The following is a 13229-nucleotide window of genomic DNA, read 5'->3' as shown; positions in this document are numbered from 1 at the left end:
AAAAAAAAAAAAAAAAAAGTAACTAATTTCTTTTGACAATGTAACTCATAACACTACAATGTCTAATGCATTACAAATGGTGAATGTCACATCAGCTTGTCCTACAACACAGTAGGTAAATGCCCAAATCTGATTATTAAGGAAGATAGCGGAGCTTGTTCAGTTCAATGTCTAAAAATGCTACCCAGAGTTCAAACTGTGAAAGGGTAAACTTGACTTGACCCAGTACCATCAACCCACCATTGCCATAATAACTAAAACATTCAGGTATAAAATTTATATGCATATAAGCATAAGCATTCAGTAACAAACATTTATATTCATCTTATGTTGCAAACCAAAACACCAATTTTAATCCCAACCCCCCCCCCCCAAAAAAAAAAAAAAAAAAAATTCTTGTCCATATCCAATCTGATCTCATGTTTTTTCCAACTCCTGAACTATGGCAGAATAGCAGATCAGCGATGACCACTGTGAAATGGAAACAACGATGATGGGAAAATCTAACCCCACTTCTCTCTCACCCAATTTTATAGATCATCTTAAATCCAATTTCTGTACTACAACTGAGAAACTTGAAGGAACAAGGCGCATCTCTTTCCCTAATGAATAAAGGAGAGATTCACAATGTAGTAAAATTTTATTTAGCAAGTACCCTATTGTAGTTTAGCTGAGTTTCTCAGGATTCTTGTGTCACTTTCCCTCACCGAGTTTGAATGGATCAACTCTGTGTAAATCATTCTTATGATTGAGACAATTCCTCTAGGCCTCCAGCAACTCAGAATCAATAAGTAGACCGAACCAAATACAGCCCTAGGTCCCCACTCAAAAGCAATAATACCATATGGGTGGTCTAGGTCTGAAGACACTGGTTCAATTATCATCAAGGTCAGCTCCACTGCAAGCTCAAGTAGGCTCCTGATTCAATGGGTACACGCCTCAGAAATATGTCAAACCCAGAAGAAGCAGGCTGATTCACAGCCAGGCAGAAAAGCATACAGAGAGTTATTGACACATCAATTTAACAAGGGGACATGTCTCCTTTCTTTGACACTAACACATACGAAATTATACCTGTCTACATATAATGGGAGAAGATATTGATAATTGGAATGCGGCACCATTAAAAGAAATACCATTTTTTAAAAAAACAAAATAAAAACTTAAACACTCTAAAGTGGAAGAAAATCTACATAACAGATGGCAGTTTTACAGATTTATCCACAAAGATGCATTGAAAATCATCTTGAAAGTCAGATACGATATTGAGCATGCATAAATCTATGTTAGAAATATGGTGCAGAAGTTCACCTTGTAATGTGGAGGGAAACACCCCATCAGCTTAACACGAAGACATAAACCAATCACTGGTGCCATACTACAATGCTGTATAGTAGGGGTGAAGGTTATCCTACAAAAGCATGGGAATAATCGAAAACAAAAAAAAAATGTTTAAGTAGTTCAGCACAAAAGCATAATCCCTGATATTATCATGAAATCAGTAAGAAGCCACAATGTCATAATCCAGATTGGTAAACAGGAACAGAATACCCACCCACCTAAAAAAAAAGAACATTGTGTAAAACAACTATTGGGATTTTTTTGACAGGACGTGAAATGCTAAAATGACACACCATCCTATGGCTTCCCACTACCAAAAAGATCAGATGGCCCAAAGTCCAGCATAAGACTGTCCTAGGCTCTATCTGTCCAACAACCAGTGTGGGGGAAGACAATTATCAAATAGTTAGTAATGGGACGCAGTTGGAATGTAAGATAATAGATCTCCCAGATCGGGCATGGAAAAGACTCAGTTGACAAATTACAAAATATACTTTACTTCAGAAGTATCCCTTAGTTCCCCAATAATCAGAGGTAAGATGCGGCTAATCTGACCTTGCGTAAGTCTTAGCCCAGTCCAATTATTACTCAATAAAGACCAATAATACAGAAGTGTATGTTCTTCCCTCTGTTTCAGACGAAGGTATTATTTCTCCTAATAATAGAAGTATGTAATTTTCAAAAACACTAAAAATTCAAGTATTAACACATTCTCACTCCCCTCCCATGGGTTTTTGAGCCAAAGAATTAAAGATCAAAAACTCTGATTAAGGAAGCACAAGAATAGATGTGTGAAATTTAAGTCCGAGTTGAACTCCTCATTTCGTTATTATAAGAGGCAACATTATAGTTGCCAAAATTTGCTTAAATTTTCTTCGAATGTTTGCCTGAGATCATTAAATACAATTGGATGCACTTAAATCCTGGGTAAAAAGAAACTAGAGCGGAAAGCAAAGTAAGAAAAGTTTACAGAATGCGTCCGAGCTTCTCATCGACTGTAACGGATTCCTCAGATAGAACGCTCAGCTGTTCAAGGGAATAAGGATGTTCAGGGTCTCTAATATCCCTCACGAAATCTGTCACCTTGAGTCAAAGATCACACTCAAATGCGATTCAAAAATATTCTTTTGCATCAACTAATAGCAGCAGCAAGAAGATGAAAAAGTGATGCCAAATGATAAATTATAAATCAAGAGCTCTCTCTTCCTTACTGTATCTTTCTGTCCTAAAGAAGAAAAATACATAGTTGGGGTTGGGGAAGGGAGAGAGAAAATCTTATAAGAACAGAGAATTCAGTCAGATCATGACAGTGATCCATAAAATCATTTACTGGTTTATAAACCCTAAGAAGAGGAAAGTGAAAAAAAAAAAGAAGGGTTCATTTTCACATAAAAAATATAGTGATTTGCAGAAGGATATCATAGATTTCGAGAGGATCAACAGCATCATCGCCGTGGAGATCTTCAGTACGAGCGATCCTCTCCTTCTTGGCGTGTACGATCGGATTAGCATTGATCAGCCCCAACGTCATCGTCTGTCCCTCTCTCTTTCTCCTTCTTTCTCTCACCCTGTAAATTCAACAACCCTCCAGTCCCCAGTCCACACCAGTGTTTAACAAATCCAACCCAATCTAATGAATGATCTTCTCAGCTAGTGGACGCAGAAGCTCTCAATTACAGTCTTCTTCAACTCAAGGTCTTCCCAAGTCAACCACCGCCTGGTTTCCTATTTCCGATATCGAATGCTCCAGACTTCACACTCTTCAGGAGGGAGAGGGGCTTCTTCAGCGTGGTGGCTTATATGGATAGGATTCAATGTATCTTATTACACTTTCGATAGCTTCATGATGAAACACCGCCAGAAACGGAAGACCGATCACGATGGCCCCTCCAACGAAATTCCAGTCTTCACTCTCCAATCATACTCTCTCTCTCATATTTTGTTTTGGTAACTCTCTCTCTCTCTCTCTCTCTCTCTCTCTCATATTACCATCTGGGAATCGTTTTTCTATGCTTTCACACGTAATAAGGGAAAAAACAGTATACAAATTTAGAAAAAAAAAAAAAGAGCCCTTGACAATCTGGCATAAGGAAATGCCCAGATTAATGAGATTAATGCGACTGTAAAAAGACCAGAATGTCCCCATTGTATGGATTGATTATATATATATTTTTTTCACAAACGATTATGATTCTATACGCCCTCCCATTGGTTTGCTACTCTGATGTTTCTTCCATCAGACACAGTAGAGTTCTATCGCCTAAGTAAATAATAGTCGACCAGAATCCTTCTTTCTCTCATGTGTCGGGGCATATGCAAGTGTTATCAGGTATTTTTTTTTTCTATATATTAATTGTTATCTAACATGGTAGTGTGAAATTTTAAATCATTATTAAATTTGATTATTAACTTTATTTTGCAAATTCAGTGGAATTTAAGAAAAAAATAAAGATTACACCTCAAAAGTATAAGCGCAATGTAGAAACACAATTAATACTTTGATTGTTGGACTAAAATTCATGCACAAGTTCACATGACTTTAATGATGTGGTATTCCACCAATGTGGAAGCCAATGAGAGCATGGAGAGAGGCATCGTCATCAAAAAAAATTTTTATTTCACACGGGGTGGGTGGTAAGTTCGCATGTAAATGTAGTCTAGGTACAGGAGTCATGCGAGCGGCTTGTGTAGCTTTCCTTGTCCTATATGCATGTATTAATTATATTTTATATATGACTTTATGTTAAAACTGATCTCAAGCTATAATTACCAAATATGATAAGAATTTTATAGTCCCAATTTACACGTCAATACTAAAAAATCATTTAAGCTAGTTGGATTTTCTTATTGGAAAAAAAAAAAAAAAGTTGATTTGTTGTATGTACAATCTTCATGGTGGGACCATGTTAAGTGTAGGTACCATCATCTATTCAAGCACCGCATATTATATGAACCTCATACATGTTTAGCTTAAGTATGCTTCTTACACTAATCTATCCAAATCATTGACTCTATTTCATTCCTTAAGGTTAGCCAATCTGTACCATATGGTTTCGAAAGTACATAAAAGGTTTCATATCATGAACTTAGTTGCAACGGGAATAAAATGATTATTTTAGTTGAAAATATTTTTAGATAATCAAATACAATAACTCAGTCTTTGTCCCAATTGAATGAATTAGTTCTAATTCGATCATATTTGATACAAAGTCTAAGTTTCTATAAAAAAATTAAGTCTAAGCCATGCATATCTTTCCTCAGTTATACATCTCTATATTTAAGAAAGTTTTATTATTTTGTATTCTTGCTATACTCATCAATTTTCTTAAACCCCCCAAAAAAATATATATATGCTCAAATTTTTTTTTTGAGAGCATGTCACAGTTTCATTCAACCCCACACAACATTATGTTAAACAGTACCAGGAGATGGAGTGGGACCTCAAGGGTTTTGTGTTTTATAATTTGAGACGCATCAAATTGCCTATTATCATTTACATGACGGGTTATTTAGGCATTCCATTCTCATTTCTTCTCACCAAAACCATGCATGCCCATATTTTCTTCAAATTAGAAAAAAAAAATGGAAAAAGGATTGCTCTGATATCAGAGTGTAGTTTCCCATTAATGAGGGTGATAGAAATTGAATCATATGATAGAGAGGGTTTTGATTGGGAGAGAGAGTATATAGGGTTCAAGGGATGTAAGAAGGCATGTACGTGATCGAATATTCAAATATGCATGAGTGATTCGATTGAAAGTAAATGCTTAACAGCTGAAGTGTGCATCAAGTGATTCAATTTCACTTGTAATTCTAAGAAAAAAGAAAAAAAGAAACAAATTGAGCTAGTTCATTTCATGGTGGTGGTTTTAAAGAGTGACAAATTAATATATACGCTGATTTTTTATTTTTTATTTTTAAATCTATCTTTCTCTAGTGCTCCATGGGACTTTAACTGCAGGTAAAAGAGAGTGAGTTGAAATGAGGGGAAGGAAGAATTGGGAAAAGGATGCCATAAGCCACATGGTGAACACGAGAATCAAACAATTGATATCATGAAAGCCTACAATCTACTAATAGGGTACCAACCAACTCATTAGGAGTTGTCTCCAGATTAGATTATTGGGCTAGTCTTTCCATCTTCGTTTCTTTATAGAATTAATTTTTGGAGTGCAAATATATACGTGTCACATGAACAAGTTGGATAATATTCAAAAAAATTTTAAATAGATAGAACCTAAGTTTCCTAGTCGCATATTGACTTTCAACAATATAAATTTGTCAAGTGACAAACTAAAAATACAAAAAAAATGTGAATTTTCGGAAAGATGTATAATTGAACTTGAATTTGAAATTTGACAAATGATCGATCCTGCAAAGAAAAGGAGTTCAATCTACAGTGTAATTATATATATATATATATATATATGTGTGTGTGTGTGTATTTTTATGTGTTGTAATAATAATAATAACACATAAAATTAAAAGAAAGCCATGGTACTAGAGCCAATCTGAATTTTCACATATCCAGCCTACCCTGCGTTGGCTTGTATTGCCGTCTTTCCCCCTCGTGCACAAATTGCTTAGTTTTGACAGCTAAGCAAAACCAGATATTATTAGAAACTTTGATTTCCCTCCGAAAAGGACGAGAGAGAGAGAGAGAGGGAAACCTCAGACAAAGCGAACGAAAGCGCGCCCTTTCCGTGCTCGTGTTTAATTTGAACGAAGTTAGCAGTCTCAGTCTCAGTCTATAAATCCGACCGTTGCTGCAAAATCTCCGTCTCAGTTCCTTCAGTCCGAAGAAAAAAGAAATACAGTTTCTCTGTTTGGGCGCTCTTTTCTTTCTAGAGTCTTCGTTCTTTGTTTCTTCGCTGGGTCTTTTTCCTTTACTGTTCCATTAATTGATCGATCGATCGATTGATATCAATGGAGATGAAGCATGAGAAAAAGCAGGGGAAGGGTCGCCGGAAGATTGAGATAAAGAAGATTGAAATCAAGAAAAGTCGATTTGTCACCTTCTCCAAACGGAGAGTTGGGATTTTCAGTAAGGCCAGCGAACTCAGCATCCTCTGTGGTGCCGAGATTGCCGTCCTTATCTTCTCTCCTACTGGGAAGAAAGTTTTCAATTACGGCAGCCCTTCTTTCACATCTGTTCTGGACAGGTTTCTCAACCATCAGAACTCTGCTCCATCACCATCTGTGGCCGCCAGTGCCGGTGCTGGTGCGGGAGACGTTGACGCTCTGCAGTTGGAGTACATGGAGCTGCTGAAACAGTTGGAAGCAGAGAAGATCCGATCCTCTGAACTCATCAAGAAACCCTCAGAAGAAGAGGAACCACGGTGGTGGGAAGCACCAATCCATCCTGATATGGGATTGGTTGAGCTTCAACGGTTGAAGAAGAGTATTGTGGAGCTCCGAGACAACGTGGCCGAACGGGTTAGTAAATTAATGGCCACCAACCCTGTCTCATCTGCTCCATCTCCTTCCTTAAGCGAATTGGAATTGGATCATTCTGCAAATGCTGCTGTACCAGTTCCCAATCCCAGTTATGATGATGATGATGATGATATTTCTTCAATCTTCTTCCCACTCGAATATGACGATTTTACTATGGGAGACCTGCTGGATTTTTCTGCTAGTGGCGGGCCTTTTCTGCAAGATTGAGATAGCAATCAGTTGTCCCTCTTTTATTAATTTCAAAATTTCAGTAGCGATTCATTGATGTTACTTGTAAAAAGTATCAATTCAATTCATTGTATTATTGAATTCTTGAATTGTTGGAATAAAAAGAAACAATTTTTTTTTCAATTTGGATTTTTCTGAGAAGCGTCACAGATCTTTTTTCTGCAAGCAAAGATTGCTGCTATTTTTGCTCTCCTCGATCGTCGTCACTAGTCTGAATTTTCAGAAAAATGAGTTTGGGGGAGAAGAAGCCCTCTTTTCCACCTTATGTTTTTTCTTTTTGATAATTTTCTATTATTTTCACGAGTATTGTGATTGTTACATAAGTATACACCACATATGCTTCAACACTCCCAAGTTCCCAACACTCCACTTCAACATGGACCAAATAGGTCTTCATCCAATCATATGCTCCTGCACTGAGAAACAGGGGTAGTAAAAGTAAAATCACCATCTCACCCCATGTTGGATGCCTCTATGCATGTTCCTACTGGCTGGCCACCTTACCTGGTACTGAGGCAGAGGCACGCGACCAGGTAATGTACTCTTTCCCTATTATAGTGAACTAAGAAGAAAAAAAATGCTACTGAACGATTTTTAGGAAAACATGTCTTAAAGGTGGTGTGGCCCTTGCGCCTAGTGAAAAACAGAACTCTCATCCCTGTTGATAATTGTAAGGGCCACGCTGCCTTTTAGGAACCCCTTTGCGGTACTATTATTAATTTATTATGAATAGTCTCTTATATAAAATTGGACATTTCCTATTTTTCAATACTCCACTCTTCCCCGTCTGAGTTGGGAAACAAACTCTACAAAGCGGAGGTAAGGTTGCATATATTATGCTCCAGCTATCTTCTGACCCGTTGATCATCTAACCGGTTCTGCCACTTACCACAAGGATACTGGACAGCAAAAGAAAGTCCAAAGTTGATGCACCTTAAAAATCAAAAAGATTGCCAAAGAACAATCCACCAAAATTGAGGATGATTACATGGGGGGAGTACATCTTTGTCCACTTCATCCATATAACCTTTTGACTTAATAGTCCAAAACTACACCTCCAATGGCTTCCAACAAAGCTACTCAGCTAAATCACCCATATTGCTTTCATTAAAGTTCATTTTTAGTCACTAGAAAAGGTTCCAATAGTGCTTATTCTTGAAAAAAAAATCATAAAAAAAAAAGGTCACTAATCTTTGAATCACCATAAGAATCACAATTAAATACAAAAGTTCCTAGAGCTCTGTATAGACAATCCTACTAAGAGCTTCAGGATATCATTTCAACAGTACCAACTCTCCAACTAGTTAAAACAATAAAACCCTTGGTTCAAGTCTATCATACACTACCTCCCTATTGCAACTATTCAACAAGAACCCACAAAATGAAATAGAAATTGTAGTGTTTCTTGACATATATTGAACAGTAGAGTCATAAATGAAGAGTGCAAGCAATGGTAAGCATAATACTACTACCTCAAAGTTGTATCTGAGTCCAACAAAACCAAACACAGAAAATGAATGCTAGCCTACACTTCAGATCCTTAACAAGTTGTCATAGTATACAAAGAATAGTGATGAATATTGAGTGGTCTGATTGTCTTGAGGACCAAGAGATTATTATTTAATAATGGTAGCTACAATCCTAGTCATGTCCCTAATTGGGAATACTTCTAGTAGCACATATTCTGTAATCATTTACTGCACATTAAACAAGCAAAACCTGTTACAAATTTGCCAAACCCATGCTATGAATCTTGCGGATATAAATAGTGCAAAATCTGAATCCTTGAAGAGATGTAATAGTTCCTAAGTTGATTAAGACTTTGAATGAACTTTCGGGCTTCTTTCAATCGGGAAACCTATGTCGCACCTGTGGAGGGCTTATATAGCTTATTCTTGTTGGAGGGCTTGCTCTTGTTCAGAGTATATTTGTTGTTCTTATCATATGCATTTTGTAGCTATTTTATAATCTTATGATTTTATTGATTTATATCCTTCAAAATTCAACATTGTCAATTTATATTCTTTGTAGGGAGGGAAAAATGGTAGGGAGAGCGGTTTGAAAGTACGAATCAGAGAGACCCACCATTAGTGTTCTGTTTTTGAATCCAACATTGGGGGTATCTTTCAGTTGACTCATTCAGACTTGTGATTTTGTAGAGATATGTAATTGGTTAGAATATAATATCATGAGTTGCAATGAACCAAGGATTGAGCTGAGATCTTGTAGAGATAGATAATTGATTGAAACATTGGATAAAGGTAATGATACGAAGATCTGAACAGTTTCAATCATGGTCACAATTGCATTGTATATTTAGCTTTTTGTTCTGTGCTTGTTAACTTGTTAATTCTGTTAATGTTTTGTAAGGCTGTGGATGTAGATTTTTTTTGGATGAATAAGAGAATTCATTACCAATAAGAAAACAAAAACAAATACAAAGGAGGGAGGAGCCGAAAAGGGGCAAACCTCCATGAGGAGGGAGACAAAATAGGGAGAAACCTTGTTAGTGGATATGTATATATACATATGACGGGAATGATAGACGCATATGAAAGTATGCGGAATGTGGACTAACTTTTTCTTTGAATTTTGGAGTTTTTTCTCTTCCTAATGCTATTTTTATACATTGGTTGTAAAGATTGGATTGTGTTCTCATATGAAATTCATTGATTCAAGTTAAGCCTCTCTTCTTTTACTTCTTTAGTTCTTCTAGTTTTAGATTCAAATATTGCAGAGATATACTGGGTTCCTTCTTCAACAATTTAAAAAGCCAAATTATTATAAAATTGATCTCTCTGGGTATGGCGAGTGTGTGTGTGTGTTCTGTGGATTTGATTCTCAAACTCCTGAAGCTTCAATTAGTAATGCTATTCTATCAATTCATAGTGGTCCACATGATTGGCCAGTGAGTTCAATCTAAAGTTTCTGGTTGGTCAGAATTGATTTGCTCAAGTTATTGAATTCCTCTATAATAGTCCTACCCAGATTCCAGAGTCGGATACTAATCTCCTAGCCTTTGTAGGAAAGGAAGAGGCAAAGAAAGAAAATACAGATAAAAAACAAAAGAATCTAGCATTTTTTCACTCATCCTACTCCATTCATTCTATTTAAATTCAAATCATCAAAATGCAAACGTTCTAGTACCTGATAAGAGTAGATTTTCTGAACTTTCAATCAAATCAAAGCTTCCAAGCTTCTGGGATAGAGAACCAGCACTTGCTCAAAGCTTCCAAGCTTCTCATAGAGAGAACCGGCTCGTTCAAAGAGATCAGAGCTTCCGAGCTTCTTAGAGCTTCCAAGCTTCATTGAGTGAGAGAGATCATACATTTCGAGGTTCTCCAGCGCCTGCAAAGGTTTTGATATTTCAATCAAGAGAAAATAGCCCGCGAAGTTGACAATCCCTGGATTCTGATTTTACGGGCGTTTTTAGTAGGAAATAAAAACTGCAGTATTAGTTTACAAGTAAAATTTATTCCCATGTAAATTTATATTCCACAATCAAACACCAAGAAGTAGTTCCCTGAAAAATAAATTTTACTTTACATAAAAAATTTGCATATCATGTCTAGGATACTTTTCTCTTCTTTCACAAAAAAGAATCATGCATTTCTAATCTGTTCATTTAAGTATCTTCTTTAAATTCTTAGAAGAAAAACAATTTTTTGAGAAGCGATGGCCGATTTCCCCGAAACTTACGGTTCAATCAATGGGAGGGGCATAGGGGACTTTTTCGAGGGGAGGAGGAGACATATATACATAGATCTGGATATACCAACGGAATACCGAACATTTTCCCTAAAAGTATACTATCTTATCATCACTACAGAAATTCAATGGCTACGGCTAGCATGTTGCGACTTTAAAGTATTAGATTCAGTAGCAGTAAGAAAGACCGCCATTAAATGGGCATATATATTTACCAAAAAAAAAAAAAAAAAGGTATATTTAAAGACATTTTAAGCAGAACACCACTGATAGATAAGGTTTTTAAGGGAGAGGGATTGTTACCTGGTCGTGTAGTTCCTCTGCTAGCACAGGCATGGATCATGGGAGGGTTATTTCACCAACCATTGAGTCTAGTTGTAGGGTCACATGACTAAGTAATGCTATTTTTCAAGCAGTTAGTTTTACGATAAAATTTTCATTGTCTCCTATTTTACGCTAAAATCAAAAGGAGCCATTATTTTCCTCTCTTCTCTTGGAAAATAAAAATTTGGCATATTTCTTTCACTTCAAGAAGTTTCTATACTTCTCACTTAAATTCATATTTTGGCCGAAAATGGAAACCACACATTAGTTTCAGATTTTCTTTTAGTCTAGACATCAAAATTTATCCCAAATTAAAGCTTTTTTTTTTTTGGGGGGGGGGGGGGTTGGTAACCAAATTAAAGCTTACTCCCAAGCCATTCGTGTCTCAGAATAATGCTTTTCTCTCTCTCTCTCTCTCTCTCTCTCTCTCTCTCTCTCTCTCTCTCTCTCTTTTTGGTATAAAGAATGATACATTTCCAGTCTGTTCATTAAGTATCTTCTTTGAATTCTTAGTAGAATTTTTTTTTTCAGAAGTGATGGCTTGAAATGGTAGGAAGGCTACAGCCATCTACCTATCAATAAAAGAAAAAGAAAAACTTTGGATACAAATGCCTACAAAAATAAATAAAAAATAAAGAAGCATTGCCAACAGAAACCAATGCTTGTACGACATTTTTAGCAGTGGTAAAATTTTATGGCTACTGTCTACTAATATTTTCTATGGAGCTTGTGGCTCAACCAATGGGAGGGGCATGGGAGACTTTTCTAAGGGGAGGAGGAGAGAGATAGATATAGATTTGGGTATACTGACGGCATACTCAGCATTTTCCCTAAATGTATACTATTTTACCATCACTGTAGAAATTCAATGGCTACGGCCAACATATTTCAACTTTAAAGTATTAGATTTCAGTAGCAGTAAGAAAGACCGCCATTAAATGGGCATATACATATATATATATATATATATTCATTAAAAAAAAAAAAAGGGTATATGTAACAACATTTTAAGTAGAACACCACTAGTAGATAAGGTTTTTAAGGGAGAGGGAATGAGGGATCGTTACCTGGTCCTATGGTTCCTCTGCTAGCATGAGCATGGATCATAAGGGGGTCATTTCACCGACCATTGAGTCTGGTGACTGGTCGTATGGGCACATAACTTAGTAGTGCCTTTTTCAAGAAGTTAATTTTACGGTAAAATTTTCATTGTTTCCTATTTTACACTGAAACCAAAAGGAGCCATCTTCTTTTCTTTTGGAAAATGAAAATTTGGCATATTTCTTTCACTTCAAAAATTTTCTCTACTTCTCACTTAAATTCATATTTTGGCCCAAAATGGAAACGACACAAATTTTAACTAATGGGCCATCATGTTTTTTTGGGCTTAAATTGCAATCATAGTCTGTTTTTCAGATTTTCTTTTAGCCCAGACTTCAAAATTTATCCCAAATTGTAAAGATTTTTTTTTTTTGGGGGATAAACCAAATTAAAGCTTAATTCACAAGCATATCGTGTCTCAGAAAAATGCTTTTCTCTTTTTTTGTTTATGATAAAAAGAATGATGCATTTTTAGTCTGATCATTTAAGTATCTTCTTTGAATTCTTAGTAGAAAACAATTTTTGAGAAGTGATGGCTTGAAATGGTAGGAATGCTGCAGCCATCTACCTATCAAAAAAAGGAAAAAAAAAATAAACTTTGGATATGAATGGCTACAGAAAAATAAATAAATAAAGAAGCATTGCCAACAGAAATCAGTGCTTGTACGACATTTTTAGTAGTGGTAAAATTTTACAGGTATTGTCTTCTAAATTTTTTTATGGAGCTTGCGGCTCAACCAATGGGAGGGCTGGGATAGGAGGGGCATGTGGGACTTTTCAACAAGGAGGAAGAGAGAGATAGACATAGATCTGGGTATACAGATAACATACTCAACCTTTTCCCTAAATGTATACCATCTTACCATCGTTGTAGAAATTCAATGGCTATGGCTGACCTATTTCGACTTTTAAGTACTAGATTTTAGTGGCAGTAAACCGCCATTAAATGGGTATATGTATTTACCCAAGAAAAAAAAGGTATATATAGAGGCAGTTTAAGCAGAACACCACTAATAGACTAGTTTTTTAAGAGAGAGAGAGATTGCTACTTGGTTGTCTGTTCCTGTGCT

The 13229-nt window shown here is 36.1% G+C and overlaps 2 protein-coding genes across 2 annotated transcripts in view; one reads left to right on the top strand and one right to left on the bottom strand.

Annotated features, from left to right (window-relative positions):
• The window catches only part of LOC122073619 (protein AE7-like 1), a 4767-nt gene extending 1453 nt beyond the window's left edge, over positions 1-3314 (bottom strand). Inside the window, exons 1-3 of the mRNA XM_042638225.1 lie at positions 2761-3314; positions 2312-2417; positions 1312-1411 (exon numbers count right to left, since the gene is read on the bottom strand). Of these exons, the coding sequence (XP_042494159.1) occupies positions 1312-1411; positions 2312-2417; positions 2761-2872 (318 nt within the window). The 5' untranslated portion in view covers positions 2873-3314. The remainder of the gene's footprint in view (positions 1-1311; positions 1412-2311; positions 2418-2760) is intronic.
• A 2820-nt stretch (positions 3315-6134) lies between these two features.
• Positions 6135-7054, top strand: LOC122073618 (agamous-like MADS-box protein AGL61). Its single transcript, XM_042638224.1, has one exon. The coding sequence runs from the start codon at positions 6268-6270 to the stop codon at positions 7003-7005; it is 738 nt and encodes a 245-aa protein (XP_042494158.1). The 5' UTR covers positions 6135-6267; the 3' UTR covers positions 7006-7054.
• Positions 7055-13229: the final 6175 nt, after the last annotated feature.

This window comes from Macadamia integrifolia, chromosome 3 (genome assembly GCF_013358625.1).
Source record: "Macadamia integrifolia cultivar HAES 741 chromosome 3, SCU_Mint_v3, whole genome shotgun sequence".
Classification (NCBI taxonomy): Eukaryota; Viridiplantae; Streptophyta; class Magnoliopsida; order Proteales; family Proteaceae; genus Macadamia; species Macadamia integrifolia.
This window is presented reverse-complemented; position numbering and strand designations above follow the sequence as displayed.

What these genes read in the sequence shown, in the direction of transcription:
- LOC122073618 (XM_042638224.1), top strand. Translation starts at nt 6,268, where the DNA reads ATGGAGATGAAGCATGAGAAAAAGCAGGGGAAGGGTCGCCGGAAGATT.